This window comes from Xiphophorus couchianus, chromosome 17, assembly GCF_001444195.1.
Source record: "Xiphophorus couchianus chromosome 17, X_couchianus-1.0, whole genome shotgun sequence".
Lineage (NCBI taxonomy): Eukaryota > Metazoa > Chordata > Actinopteri > Cyprinodontiformes > Poeciliidae > Xiphophorus > Xiphophorus couchianus.
In genome coordinates, this window is record NC_040244.1 from 17054448 (window position 1) to 17069848 (window position 15401).

The window sequence follows — 15401 nt, forward strand, 5'->3', positions numbered from 1 at the left end:
AGAAGCTGTGGTCTGGTTCTGCAAAAGAGCATGATACACAGAGATAAAGTGTCTGTGGTGCATGCTTCCTTCACCTTTATTCACAGTGGTCACATGATATCCAGTGTCACTATCAGAGCAGGTTTACCTCAGGCCTTTATTTGGCCCTTGGGAAGACACACTAGTTATTTTGCTCCACCAATCTGTAATAGGTTCTTTTAATTTAATTTTTCAAAATAAGATAACACTTAGTAAAATGTTCATATACTTTATGGTAGTGAATCTTTAGTTCAGCCCTGTAGTTATATTATTTGATTATTTATAAATGCTTTTCTTTACTGTGCTTCCATTTGTTTGTCAGTTTACTTTTGATGCAAATAATTTTTTAGTACAAAAAATCAAACGGGATCATTTTATTCTATGCTACTTTTGTTTCAAAATTGACATGGATGTGAAGTAAGTGATATAGACTTTACGTTTTATTATGATTTTTTTTGTACTACTGTGATCATGCAAGAACTATTTTTTACTACTTTTTTGGTAGTGGTACAGCTGCGACTGCAGTCACAGCAACACAAATACTTCTTAAAAAGCAATTTGTAATACTTATTTATCACACCAATCACATTTGTGTCAATAAGTACATTCAGTAACTGCTTTTAATCATATTTTCAAAATGTATTGATATTTATTAAAGCCCTCATTGAATAAACAGTGTATAAAATAGTAAACTTAACAATCCCAACAAGACAGACAGGTGTGGGGGTTAAACGTTGCTCATTGAAATTTATCGTGACAACGATTAATCAGAATTCTTGTGATAAATTTATCACAATAAATGATTTGATAAATTAATCTGGATTTTTGCAGTGCAAACAAGGATTTAGTCCAAGTAGATGTATAATTTCTCTTTCACATAATTTTGTTGAATATTTTCTTTAATGATTAACAGCAGCAGTAGGGTACCTAACAGCTTCACTAGTAGCCGACTGATAATCATTTCAAAGTGATGCAAAAAAAGAAAAGGTTTTACTCTGGCTAATTGTTTCAGATTTTTAAAAAAAGCTGGATTTGACAACTGAGCCAAGGCTGAAGTCCAGCCTTGCACCAACTGATTCAGTGAGGACAGGTCAACATGAGGCTTTGAAATATTGCTAGGCCCAAACACCACAACTTAAGCCTTTTTGTCATTATTTATTCATACCAAAACATATCAGAGCGTTGCAGGGTTAGAGTGGAGTTCTGCTTGATTGAGCTAGGAAGCGGATTTCGATGGCACACAAACAGACAGAACACCACCGTTGGACAGTCCAGACAGACGGATAGCGTTATGCTTATGTTGTCTAGGAGGCTGTTAATACAAGAGCTACTCTGACCTTTTTATAGTTGTTCTTAAAAATTTGTGTCATAACTTTAGCTTGTAGCATTAGTGCAGGCATTTCCTTTTCTCCTGTCTGTTTGCCTCACAGGCAGTCTGCTCTCTGAACAGTACTGCTGTGTTTCTCCCGTCGGCTAAAGAGAGTCGTGGTCGCATACGTTTCCTCTTCGATGTACTGGACAGGTTAAACGTCAAAACTTCTTGAAAGGAGGGGAGGAGCTGAGTGTCTTTGTTGCTGCTGGAAGAAATGTGCCAATTCCAGCAAATGTGAATACGTCCGTTTATAACAATTTTGACATTAATTAGTGTTTTGAATAAATCATTTTTCTAGTATCGATTGTATACTAGCAATGGTGGATATATTATCGCTGGGTTGTCTATTCAAGCCCTTGTCTGTCTCCGTCGTCGAGGTAACACTCTTGACCCACCCTGCCAGCTGGTGCTGATCGGAGGGCCTGGTGGCGCCTCCGATCCACCAGGGTCTGCCTGGCAGACCCTGGGCATCTATCCTAGTAGCTCAACTAAGTCAGGAGTACATCTAACAAAGAACTTAGAGAAAGTGGTAAAAATCAACTCGGTTTAGGGTTCAAGGACTTTTAACAAGAAACTTTGGTCAGATCTGTACAAGATGCAAGATGTTTGTTGTAGATTTCAGGCTGAATATTGAAACTTGTGGGAATGCAGTCATAATGTTTGCTGCTGTTATGCAACTCCTCAGCCTCATAACTGCATGTTATATCCATGCAAGGACACTCGACTCTTTTCACATTCCTCTCACATTACACAAACTGTCAGCGAGTGCTGACTCTGAAACTCTAATTGCTCATCATGAGCAGCTCTACACACAGTCCGGTGCTGTTTTGAAACCTGCAGCTATCTCTGTGGGATACCTGTGGAGCTGATAATAAATCAGAAGGTGAAAAATGTCTTAACTTGTATCTTTCTCTGTCTTTACGTCCTTGTCAGTTGTTGTTCTGCTCCTTGTTTCAACATGCCCCTCACCAAACAGGCTGGGGCCAGATTTACCCAACAGCAGCATTAACATTCACAAAGTCACATTCAAAAATACTTTATTGGTCCCAAAGAGAATTAAAGGCTGTGTAACTAATATTATTCAAAGTTCTTCAAAGAATTGTAGATTTAAAAAAAAATGTATTTCCTTTATTTAACCAGGTAAACCCCGTTGTGATCTAGCTCTCATTTTCAAGAGGGACCTGGGCAGAAGTCTGCAATACACAGCAACCTGGTTACAAAATAAAACTAATTAATACATATGCACAAGTGTAAAACAATAGAAAACAATTTAAAAGCAGTGACACTGTTTAATAGAATCTCGTTGCCTGTTTTTAAGAACCGCTCGAAATAAATCCAATGAAATCAATTCTGAGATCTTGAGTTCAGACTGGAGCTGATTCCAGGCTGTGGGAGCCGTCACACTGAATGCTTGCTTCCCCTTTTCAGTTCAAACACGTGGAACATGCAAAAGAAAAATGTTATCAGAGCGTAAAGAATGGGAAATAACAGATCTATGTAAGAGAGAGCTTAAGTATGCGGGAGCCAAGCCTAGTAGAGATTTATAAATCAAGATCATCAGGTGATTGTTTCTCCGTACGCTTAAAGGAGGCCAATCAGCTTTTACATACAACTCACAATGATGTGTAAGACGTCTGCTACCGGTTACAAACCTTAAAGCACAATGATACACGGTATTCAATGATTGAAGGCATTTGGTCGAATAATTCATATATAAAACATCTCCATAATCCAGGAGTGGCAAGAATGTTGCTGTTACCAATTTACTTATAGCTTTGAGAGAGAAACAAGATCCATTTCGGTAATAAAGCCTAATCTTCATTTTTAGTGTTTGTGACTGTTCATGACTATGGGCAGGTAAGAGCTCCTGCAGAGGTCTGTGTTACAGCGAATCTGAAGAAGCCTCTGACTGTAGAGGCGATTGTTGTCATGAAGAGGATGCTCAGGGTTGTTTAGAATTTTCTAGATTTTCTGAAGATTCCTTCTTTTCACCATCATCTCCAGATCCACAGTTACTGTACATTCTTCTGTGTCTCACTGATATATATTTTTTGCATTATAAGTTGACAAAAGGAGATAAGACAGCAATAATACTGACAAACATAACAATGAATACAACAAAGGCTGAGTGATATGAAAAGAGAGACAAAAGCAAAATAGAAAACACATAATTAAATCCCTTCTGAGGTAAGATGGTTCACACATTCTTAAGCACAGTGGCATTTTATGCTGGTCCAAGAGTACACAGAGAGTGCAAAATGACAAGTCTCTAAATGTGTCACTGAATTAATAAGGGCATGACTGGGCTCTACCTTATATTAAAAGCTGTTTTTTGAAGCCTTAAAAAGTATGTGATTTTATTTGTCCCATTTTTATTAACTGAAATCAAATATGCATAAGCTGGTAATTCTACATGCCCTGCGACAGACTGGCGACCTGTCCAGGGTGACCCCACCTCTCTCCCAAAACGTTCGCTGGAGATAGACACCAGCACCCCTGCCGACCCCACTAGGGACAAGGGTGTACAGAAAATGGGTGGATGGATGGTACTTCTACACACAAATAAAAATTCATGGCTTATATTTTAGGAACAAATGCTACTGTTGTGAAGATGACTGCTGGTGTTTCTCTGTTTGCCTAGCTGCCTTAGCTCCTGTGTGTGCGAGAGAGATTGTGTTAATAACAGACTGAAACAACTGGCTAAGAATACATTGACTTCTAAGGGTTATACAAAGTATTTTACAAGATACTTTGTAAAATAGTATCATCATATTATTAGTGTAATATTGTACATTATTAGAGTACACAATAATGTGATTTGCGCTAATGTGCATGATTGCACCAAAATACACTAAAGATCTGCTGTTGTTGTATCAATCTTCCAGACTTCTCAGGTCTTCTTGTGAACATGGAGAAGCAGCATCTGCAGTTTTCTGGAACAAACTTCCAGAAAACTGCAAAACAGGCGAAACACTGAGTTCCTTTAAAACAAGGCTAAAACCAACCTGTTCAGAGTGGCTTTATAAGAGCTGGAACATTGATTAATTCTAGTCTGGATTGCAACTTTTTATGTCTTCTGTAATGTTTTTTGTTTATATTTCTGTCATGTAAAGCACTATGAATGGCCTTATTGCTGTAAAGTAATACTTAATTAAACTGGACACCAAATCACCTTTGGAAAGGATTGGGATGTTTAATTAGGAATTAAATCAATGGACTTAATTGATTGGTCCATTGTAAAATGTCCTGGGGCCTCATGCATAAAAGAGTGTGCAGTTTTCACACTAAACCTTGGTGTACGGAAAAATTTAGAAAAATGCGGCGCACAAAAAAATTTGGATGTATAAAACCATGCACACGCACGTGGCCGTGCACCTTTCCTTTATAGATCCAAATTTGCGGGAAATAGAGCGCAGCTGCTGGTCCGCCATGTCGCCTCCATAAATACATCTATAAATTAGTATAAATACCCAGAAGTCTGCCACCACGGGAAGCAATAACCATGGCAATGTCCTTTGTTTGTAGCAGTATAAGTATTTATTATAATAATTATTATTATATATATTATTTTAAAGGTGCTTTCAGGGAACATAAGGTTACCTCACAAAAATAATACATCTTAAAGAAAGAAGAAAATCCAAATAATAATAATTAAAAAAAAAAGAGATTGTGCAAATGCCTGTTTGAACAGCAGAGCGTTCAGCCGGGATTCAAAGACAGACAGAAAGTCAGAGAGTCCTTTGAGTGGGTAAAATAGACGGTTCTTATAAGTAGTGGAATCATGTGCATAAGTTGTACATTTAAAGAGTAGAGTCGCTTTCTGTCCAGAAAGGCACATTCACAAAGCTGGTGGCTCCACTGAAGGATGACTGCAGCTGGACCGGTACCGGTACTGCATGGCTTCTTCTATAAGTTCTGCTCAGAGCTCCAGGATAATCAGTCTGGATTAATCTAAGCACTAATAAACCATCATCAACATTTCCCAGCAGCTCAATATGATCAATTGCTCCCCCTGAATCCTTCCGTTGGTGATGTTCTCCATCAGAGCCAAAGCGCTCCACAGTTAGAGGCTCACCTTTATGTAGCTACTTAAATACGTGTGATTGTCTATTACCTCAATCACCTTAAAAATAATCAAACCTGTTTGGAGTTAATCTGTTGATCCAACCATGTTTTATTTTTATTTTTTTTTGTGAGAATGAAATTACCCCATAGATGCATTTCATTCACTTCAGCGCACAGACCAATGCGTTACATCTTTATGAGACAAAAACTGAGGAAATGTATTTTTTACATTCTAGTGAGATTTTCGCATCCTTTTATTTTTGCTTTCTTTGTTTTGTGTGTGAGTGTTAGGTTATTGTCTGAGGATAAATGTGGTTCAGTTTCATTGTTTACTTTAAACAATAAAATATTAAAATCATGAAAAAAACCTCAAAAACATAGAGTTCGATGCTTCTTGGTCTATATAACACCGAATGTAGTCAGATTTCAGTGTATTTAGGTGAGTTTTGACGCTTTGTAGTTTGATATTGTCCACAGAAAAAGTTTGCGTTTCTGCCGCACATTTTCATGCCAGCGAAAAAGTGTGTGTATATTTACGCAAACTTTGACGCAAAATAAATGTTTTATATATGCCGAAAAATATGGCACCACACATTTTTTGTGCGCATGCATGCTTTATGCATGAGGCCCCTGATCTGTTTTATCTCTGGCACAGAAAATGATCTATGTTTTTCTGTAACGGTCAAATATGCAACAGCCACACATTGTTTGCAATTTTGCAATCACAAAGCATTGCTTGGATACAATATGTGGTTGGATATTATATTTCAGGCGTCATTCTTTCCGTTTCTGAATGCTAGTCATATATTGGACCAGAAAATGGTTTCTAGTTGCCCTTGATGCACACTATATGTATACTTTTATTGTCTGAGAAGCTAAAATAATAATAAAAAGAAAGAAAATATCAGTCAAGCCACCATAGAGAAACACTCCAGCAAATAAAAAGCTCATCTTTTTATTTCCTTAGCTTTTTCAGCCACCGGCCTACTATATTGCACAGTGTTTCTTTTAGGCATTATTTGGTTGATTTTTTTTTTTTTTATGGTGTGTAAAAACTGGTGTTAATCTTCTTTTAGCATGGATTAGCACTTGGTTTTGTGCTCCTTTGTTTCTGTCTGCGTTTCCTTTGTATTTGGAAGTAGAGTGTATTCTCTGTGCAGATGAATGGTTCCTTTAAGCGACCAGCAGGGCTACAGTCGGAACCCAGCTGAAAGACTGGCTTGTGTTGGTTACAAAAGTTTCTCTTTGTTGTATTATTGTGCCTCTGTGATGAGCCAAGCTCACACCAACAGTAGAAAAGTCTCCATTAATCAGTAGGAAGCAACAGTTTAGCCCATCTCCCTGATGAAACTGCTATACGTGGATGTATCTGATAATATCGTCCTTTTTCCAAAAAATAAATAAAAAAATATTTTTAATACAGAAAGCTTATGGCCATCAAAATCATGGGGGAAGACTGCTGGCTTTCCACTCATTGACACACTCCACAAGGAGAGTAAGCCATAAAAGGTCATTAGTAAGTCGATGCTGTGTCAACGCATGTTAATGGAGAGTTGAGTGGAAGGAAAATGTGTGAAAGAATCATTATTGCTGTTTATCCAAAATTGTGGGGGAGAGTCACAAGGCATGGACTGGCTCAGTCCCCATTAGAGTTTCAATATGTAGTACTGAAACGCAATCGTCATGGCAATATCTGTGAACATGGGTCATATTTGTTAGGATACTGTATATTATAAGTGTAATTATGTATTAATTGTATTACAGCAGTCTGTAGTTCCCTGGTGTCTGTTTTCAGCAAAAGACACTGAAGCTCACACAGTGGTAAAGATCTGGTGTAGCTGTAGAGAAAGAAAAGTCTAAAATTATTCATCATAATATCGTCAGTGTAAAACATTATTTTCCTGATGTCATGTGGCAGTTGTCCTTATACAAAAAGCAAAGTGAAGGCTTTGTTTAGAGACCAAGTTATTCATCAAATATTTAATTCAGTTTAGTTGTGCAGTGCCAATTCAAACCACATTTCTTCTCAAGGCTATCTGCATGACAAACCAGTCAAATTAATATCCAATGACTCACCAAATACACATATAATCCATCCCATTTTTACACTATCTGTTGGTCTGAGAAGCAACATCTTGAAAACATGTTATGGTCAAAATGTGCTGAGTAATTATTTGCTTCCTGGAAATGGAAATCTAAAGTCAAAAGTCCATTTAAAAAACTTTTATATAGATTTTTAAGCACACTTTGATCATTCTGAACTCTCCGCTATATACTTGGAATTTAGCACTGCCTGGTGATCGGTGCGCTCAGCGGTCATTCATTCAGCGGCCTGCCGTGTTTTTGAGCTGAAAAATGTTTAAAGTTGACAGGAAATTTGAAAATATCAGTTGATTATTATATGTTATTGGAACATATAATTGGTGTTCAGATTAAAATCTGAACACCAACTATAAAGTCTTAAAAAGATGCAAACATTAAAAATAACAAATCAATAAACAATGCTAAGCCTGGAGGGTACACAAGTATAGCCTGGCGGCTTCCCACCAGGCTTTACTTGGAGGAAACCCTGCATATACATATCTATATGTATTGCAGATATATATAATTTATTTAATTAACTTCTTCTGATTCCTAAAACTCTACATAGTAAGCTATGATTGGCAGCAGTCTTTGTAGTTGCAGTCGGTAGTCCAGGAAACACATGCATGTCGTCTTGGCTAGATCATGTAAATAAGCACACACTTTTATGAGAGCCGAATGTTTTGGAATGATCTATAAATGATTTGTAACAGAAGCTTATTTGTAGAAACAGACTTTGCAACAAGCACTACAGATGACCCAGACTGACCTCTTCCTCTGCTCCTCTGTGTGTCTCCTACAGTGGAGGGTGAGGGTCAGGGTCGCATTCTCCAGCGGTTTCCTGAGAAAGACTGGGAGGACAGTCCGTTCCCACAAGGCATTGAACTGGTGAGTCTGTGCTGACTGTCATGTTCCTGTGTATGGATTTAGTCCTGTCAGGGTTAGGGCTTTCACTCTCCTCACGACACAATAACAACAACTGTCTGTGCTTCAGATAGAGCTAACAGCATTCACATGCGGATGAAATGTTTTTTTTGTGGCTTTACCAAAATAAGATGATGGAATGAAATTCATAGAGGCTCTGGGATGATACGATGTGCATTTCATCTCACCACACAACAGAAAACCTGCCCAGATTAGATTTTCTGAAGGGCAAGATCGTCACCATCCTCACTTCCTCCTTGTTGAGTGTGTGGTGGACTGTCTGCCTGGAGACGATGCCACCTCCATAGCCCACATTCTGCAGGACATTCTAATTTTCATGCCCTTTTTTTTTACCATCAGTTTAGTTAATTCAGGTGTTACTTTTGAATTTCTACCATTCCCTCTGACATTTTTACAGTCTTGTGTGTGTGTTTTAATAATAGTGTGTTTTGTTGCCACTGGGACTTGAGCACATTCAGATAGGGCCACATCACACAGCTGCAACTCCTCACTGCGCTCTGTTGTTTGAGCCTCTACCTGCTGTTTTCCACCTGTTGGGTTAGCTGGAAGCATCTGTTGAAAGTTAATTTGGATGCTTTAGAACATCAGACTATTTAAAATTTTCTAGAACCTTGAAATTCTCATTGTAAGAATAATTTTGGACATGGTCTTTTATGCAAAATGTAAATTGAACATAGAAATTCCTAACATTTATGGCACATTGTACATGATAATTTCACACATATTTATATCTTTGCAAAAAATGTGCTCAAGTTAAAGCATGATTTAAAGTTCTGAAAAATTATTGTCTTTTTTATGGATCAGACTTGAATTAGTATTTTTCTTATTGTATTAAGATGCTACTTCATTTATTTTTAATATTTTGTAATTTATTTTTAAATCAGCGTTTTGTTTATGAGAGACCAAGTTGCTGATTTGTATATAGCCTTCATTTAAATAAGTACCTTCAATATTCAACTAGAGAGTATCAGGGAAATCAAATATGAAACTATGACACATCAATTTGAAAATTTGTTTTATCTTCGTTGTTTACGGTAAAACCTTTTATTATCTAACCTTCCTGCTGTCATCACCTCCTCTCCCTCCGCCACTCTAGTTTTGCCAGCCCAGCGGTTGGCAGCTGGTTCCAGAGCGGCAGCCGGCCTCCTTCTTCGTTGCCGTGTTGACTGACATAAACTCGGAGCGTCACTACTGTGCCTGCTTTACTTTCTGGGAGGGCTTGGATAGTCCACAGGTGAGAGGAACGCCAGCTAGACACAGTCTCTCTGAGCTGATCACACAGGAAGCTGAACACCAATAACTTCATTTCAGCTTGATGTCATGACAGCATCTGTTTCTCCTCTGTGTTCAGCTGAAGAAGGTTGATGCTGGCGATGCTGACGAGGCAGACGAGGAGCCAGCTGTAGTTCAGCACTCTAAACTGTTTGCACCGAAGAGCCTGGTGGTGGTTTCTCGACTTGATTACACCGAGGCGTTCAGGGTAGGACGTCATCAGCTTTCCCAGTATATTTCTAGGTGTTAAAAAGAAAAAAGTGACAGATTTATAGTTTTTAGTGCATCATTAGTGTGGTTGTTACATTGCCCTGCTGACCTCTAACCTCTGTGTCTGTGCCTTGATTCCACAGAACTGCCTAGGTCTGATCTACACTGTCCATGTAGATGGCCTGTCAACGCCTTTAGAAACTGTGATCGGAAACCTGCTGACCTGTGTCATCCCTGTTGCCGGAGGCTCCCAGGTACGATAACCGACCAACACCTGCATGAGACATGTTAGTTCTGCTCTGGTCAGAGCCAAGATCAGCTGTTATAATGGCTGGATCACAGGTGTACAGGTGGTTATTAATGTGTGAGTGGGACTGTTTAGTTTAATATTCCTGAGTTTAATGAGAAACCTGTGTAGCCTTAATTACTGGTTCACACCAGTTCATCACATCAGTTCTGCTGTATCCACCTAATTCCTCTAAGCCATCATTATCAACTTGCGCGTCACACAGGAAGAGGTGGATGGAGAATAATAAGGACTTGCAGCTGTGGTAACCCTGTAAAAAGGTTGGTTAGATTTTACTGAAGGTCAGGGTCAACCTCATGGCTCTCCAGGCGGACATGGAGCCCAGTCCGGGGTCAACAGGAGAAACACACACAGAAGGATGTTCATGTAGCTTTGAATGTGACAAATATTAAATGTAGGCGGGTAATGCTGATGGAAAACATAACTGTTACAGCGTAGTCTTATCCAGCTGTGTTTCATGCTGCTAACTTTTCAAACCATGGCCTATTTTGTGTGTAGCTTGTTATATAGGCTGTCCACATTATTTAGGAATCTGGGTTTTGTCTAATAATCTGTGTCATGCTTTACAATTACTCAGCTGCTGATCACTGACAAACAGCGAACAGCTGTCTGTTGGGAGAAAGCACAGCAAGTAATGTGTAGAGCAGGGAAGTAGATTTTTCTCTAAGTTTTTACAATGAACTGGAACTACAGTAAACTATGCTGTGATCCACACTAGAGCAAGTTATGACTGCTACCTGTTTTCTTAGGATGAAAACTGGACAAAATATCATATGTATTATGAGTTCAAAGGATCATCAATTCTGTTTGTGAACTTAAGCTGCTCTATTTTTTAATATAAAATGTAATGAGAACTGCAATTAGAAAATACATTCTTAATCAAACTTGAAAAACAAATAAGGAGCTGACTGCTGCCATCAGATCACACAGTGTTCTGATCTAAATGAGTTGGAGCTTGAGGTCCAACTCATTTAGATGAGATGTTATATCCACCAACAAAACCTCGGGTTCCATGATGCTACCGTTCCTCTAAAAAACAAAGCAAATACTTCTTGGCTTTGGAATCATTCTGTCTGGAGAAGATTCCTCCAGGTGTCTCCTCTGAGGACCTGCTCCTTTTCTCAGCCTCCTCACATTAACAAGCTGAAATGACTGGGCTCATCTGTTACCGCTTGGTTCTTCAAAACGCACAAAAAGATTTTTATCTAAGCGGCTCAACATTTACTTCAAATTTACAGCTTGCTGCATGAATTAGCTTCTGAAACAAAGCGGTAAACTGAAACTTTTACTGTTTTAAGATGTTCCATCCACACTCAGTCCTACAGGTGGATATAGGCCTTCAAACCAAACAACCTGCTTTCTTTCACATAGGATGTCATTAGTGTGGCATGTTGTCACGGTTCGTTTCCACTTCCTAATGATGTGTTTACAGCAAACCTCTGATGGGATGTTCAGCAGTATGTATGTTCAAATTAATATTGTTTAAATCTTGAAGACTTATGTTGTGGGATGTCAGCATGCCATCTTGTGTTTTACTTTAAAGCACATTTTTTCAGTTTTTAAATGGCATCATTCTCATTGAATGTGTTTTCTTGCTCCTGATGAATCGTACTTTTGAAATTTTGGAAAAGTTTGTCTTCCACATTCAGCCATTGCCTTTTTATTTTAAATGCAAGCTATCCCAAAACTCAGTTACTTGATGTTATTAGGGGTTCACAGATGGTGTCAGTTTCATATTTTCTGTGATTATTTGTGAGCTGAAGCTTTCTACTAGAGTTCCAGATGTGCTATCCTATTGTATGTGCACCCTTCTGTACACTGGCTCCTTTGTGTTACAGATAGATGAGTCCCCAGTTTGTAGTTTAGACAAAGTTCCCCAGTCCCCGGCCTGTGACTGGCTGCTGGCCTGTCTCCAGGTAACTTTCCTGTTCTGCAAGATTCACCAATCAGCAACAAGCTCCATGTTATTGATTCTGTCAATCAATCAAATCAGTGTCCTTTTTTCATTAATTCATTTCAAATCATGAATAACTGAGTGATTCCAACTGTTTCTGACCTGCTTATGTGTGTTTTGTATTCAGACTGCAGAATCATATCATTTCTCCAGATATGAGTTTGTTGCTGTTTTCTTATTTAATCATTTTGATTTTCTTCAGGTATTAAGAATCACACCCACCCAGCAACACACACACACACACACACACACACACACACAAACACACACATTAAAGTGGTTGCTTAGCAGGTCATAGTTTGCTTGCTGGTTGGCCATATGGCCTGGCAGATGGCTTCCTGCTGGCAGCGCAGCATCTGAATGAGACAATCACATCTAATCAGCATTAGACATTTCCAGGCTGCAGCAACCCACTACACGCTTCAGAAAGGCACTTAATATATGTCAAAAAACATATTTTGACAATTCTGCTACTTTTCCCACTATTAAATTAGACTAAATCAGTTAGGTTGTAAAACAGTAATTGTTTCTATTTGTCCAATGGCAGAAGAAGACATACATTAGTATTTTGTAGAATTGCCTTTGAAACTTGGGTTTTTTGTTTATCCTTTCTTAAACTTTTGACTATAGTTTGCTGAAATTTTCTCGTACTCCTCCTGATAGACCTAGTGGAGCTGAGTCAGTTCTGTAGAACCTGTTACTCACACGCCCATTCGGCTCAGTTCCAGATTTCTACCCTGCCACATGTCGATGTGCCTGAGGGCGAGACACTTGACTCCAAGATTTCTTCTGAGCTGTGTATAAATGTCTGCATATTTTTGACTGCGGCTGGATGAATGTGACGCTTCCATAATGTGATTTCATTAGAAAAGCACCATTTAAAATTAGCTGTCTCTGAGCCATTCTGTAAAAGACTTGGTGGTATACTTAGATTCCACTAGTGCCCAAACTACAACCTCTTGGTGAATATCTTGAGGTGGTTCTTCAATATTTTAACAAAATCATCTTTCCTCATGAAGTGATGTAATTTGTGAAGTGCACCAGTCCCTTGTGCAGTAAAACAGCCATACAACTTGATGCTGTACAGCTGGGTTTGTGTTTTCAGGCTACCTTTTTCTCCAGATGTAACGTCTTCTGTGGGAAAACATGTCAATAAGATCACACTTTCAGGCTGTCCATCCATCTTTTCATCCCACGTTTGTTGCTTTTGCTATTCTCGATTACATAAAGCCATATTTTCATATTTGCCTAAACATTGAAAAATGAGTCAAATTTAAGGGTCAGTGTTAACTTTGGCTTTACTTTGACACACAACAGTAATGTCTTACAGAACTGTCTGTGATTAATGAAACAAATTGTTGTTGACTTTAAGATACCTGAGTGAAGTTGGTCATCCCACCTTCTTCAAAGCAGACAAAAATGGTGTCAAATTTTTGTGGAACATTTGTGCTATGTTTGTCCCTAAGATATAGGTTTAAGTTTAGCAAAATTAGTCAGTTAGGAGGGGGCAATGTTTAGCTGAAGGTCTGGGGATGGCAAAGAGTCCATGGAGTTTCCCCTGGGGAAATGGAAGCAAACAACTGAGGGTAACTCTGGCCACGGCAGTGTCCACAATTTTCAAATGTCCAAACTTCCCTGATTTTCAAAGACTTGTTTACTTTGGAACGAGGTCAAGTGTTTATTAGAACCCAAGCCGTTAAAGGAGCACATACACATTATCTCTGGTACTCCTCCTGAAACTGGGAACTCCAGGTCCATTCTTTGCCCTCTGTCACTCTGCCAGCTGCTCTGACTGAAATGAAAGAATCAGTCACTGTGCCGAAGGTCATTGGCACTTTGCTTGAGTCACATGAGCTTGCAGATATTAATGTCGGGGCCTTCTTTGTTTGGGAACATTTTTGTCTGCTGGATGCAGCTTCACTTTTAGTACCGCTTATGGTTGGTACCACTGTTTCAGTTTTGGAGCTGATTTCTCAGAATTCACTTCCCTCTGAGCCAGTAGTTATTGTAACAGCATTTTAAAATAACATTAGCTTTTGGTTTTGCTTTTAATCACACTTATGTTTGAGACTATCAGATTAATTGTAACATCAGAGTAATTTAACTATAGTAAATGTGTTGAGATTATGATTATGTTTTAGGGGAAAAGCTTTTCAAAACAACTTGACCCTGTGTGAAAAGTATTTGCCCTATTATTCTTATGTATATTTTGATTTTTAATGGAACCATTTATTATTTTTATTGTTGTTTTTGTGCTGCCAAAATGCCAAATATTTGTTTTGCATGTGTGTCCCCGAATGTTCTATTTTCACCCATTTTACAAAGGTATGATGATGTTTGTTCAGCCTATATGTTTTGCCATGCTGATACATGACTACCTTTTGCAGTCACCTCTAACATGTCTTATCCTGCTGTGTGTGTGTGCGTGCGTGTGTGTGTGTTGAATGCGTGTGCAGCCGGGTCCAGAGGAGAGAGAGAACAGTTTGGTACGCCAGCCTGACTTCATATCCTCATCCTCTCTCTACCAATCAGCTTCTTTTTATTTCCCTGCCCACTTCCTTCAGTCTATCAATGCACACCTGTTGCTTTAGGTGGATTAATTGAGATGCTTTCTGTCTGTGAACAACACCTGATCTCATCTATAACAAAAGCTGATCCTAGATTTTGGAGATGTTTCAAAATTGTTATGTGATTTTGATGCAAATCATAAAGACAGTGGAAGCTGAAGTATCACTCAGCAACAATTTGACCAAGAACATGAAACCAATTCCATTTTCCTCAGTAAAGTCAAGCACAGGCTCCAGATTAGTACTTAGTTGTAGATCAGCTAATTTGAAGTGAAATGTGAATTTATTTAGTTGAATAGAATAGATTCCTTACACACAGTGGTATAGTTCAAGCTTTCTTTTCTGTTCTGTTTGACGACTTTGGCTTACAGTTAAACTTTAATTCATTTTCTCAGAAATTAGCTGATATTATTCTAATAATTGTGTATATGCTGTCCACTCTTCAGTATGTACAGTATATTCACCCAGCAGATGGTCAGGGTGCCGTTAGCAGATGTTACTGCATTGGTGCGGCGTGCCATGGAGGCCATCATGCTGTGGCTCTGTGTTGGCCCTCAGGTCTCTGGTGTTTGTCCCTCTTGACAGCCGTTTTCTCTGTAGGGCTGTTGA

At 38.7% G+C, this 15401-nt stretch overlaps 1 protein-coding gene across 9 annotated transcripts in view; it reads left to right on the top strand.

The window, feature by feature from the left end:
- Nucleotides 1-15401, top strand: part of sbf1 (SET binding factor 1) — a 59778-nt gene that overhangs the window by 15764 nt on the left and 28613 nt on the right. For 5 of the 9 annotated variants that reach the window (XM_028043398.1, XM_028043403.1, XM_028043399.1 and 2 more), the window contains exons 2-7: nucleotides 8340-8425; nucleotides 9579-9716; nucleotides 9834-9962; nucleotides 10108-10218; nucleotides 12110-12187; nucleotides 14682-14711. In XM_028043398.1, coding sequence (XP_027899199.1) covers nucleotides 8340-8425; nucleotides 9579-9716; nucleotides 9834-9962; nucleotides 10108-10218; nucleotides 12110-12187; nucleotides 14682-14711 — 572 coding nt within the window. The remainder of the gene's footprint in view (nucleotides 1-8339; nucleotides 8426-9578; nucleotides 9717-9833; nucleotides 9963-10107; nucleotides 10219-12109; nucleotides 12188-14681; nucleotides 14712-15401) is intronic. The other 4 variants (XM_028043405.1, XM_028043406.1, XM_028043402.1 and 1 more) reach the window with 3 other exon arrangements.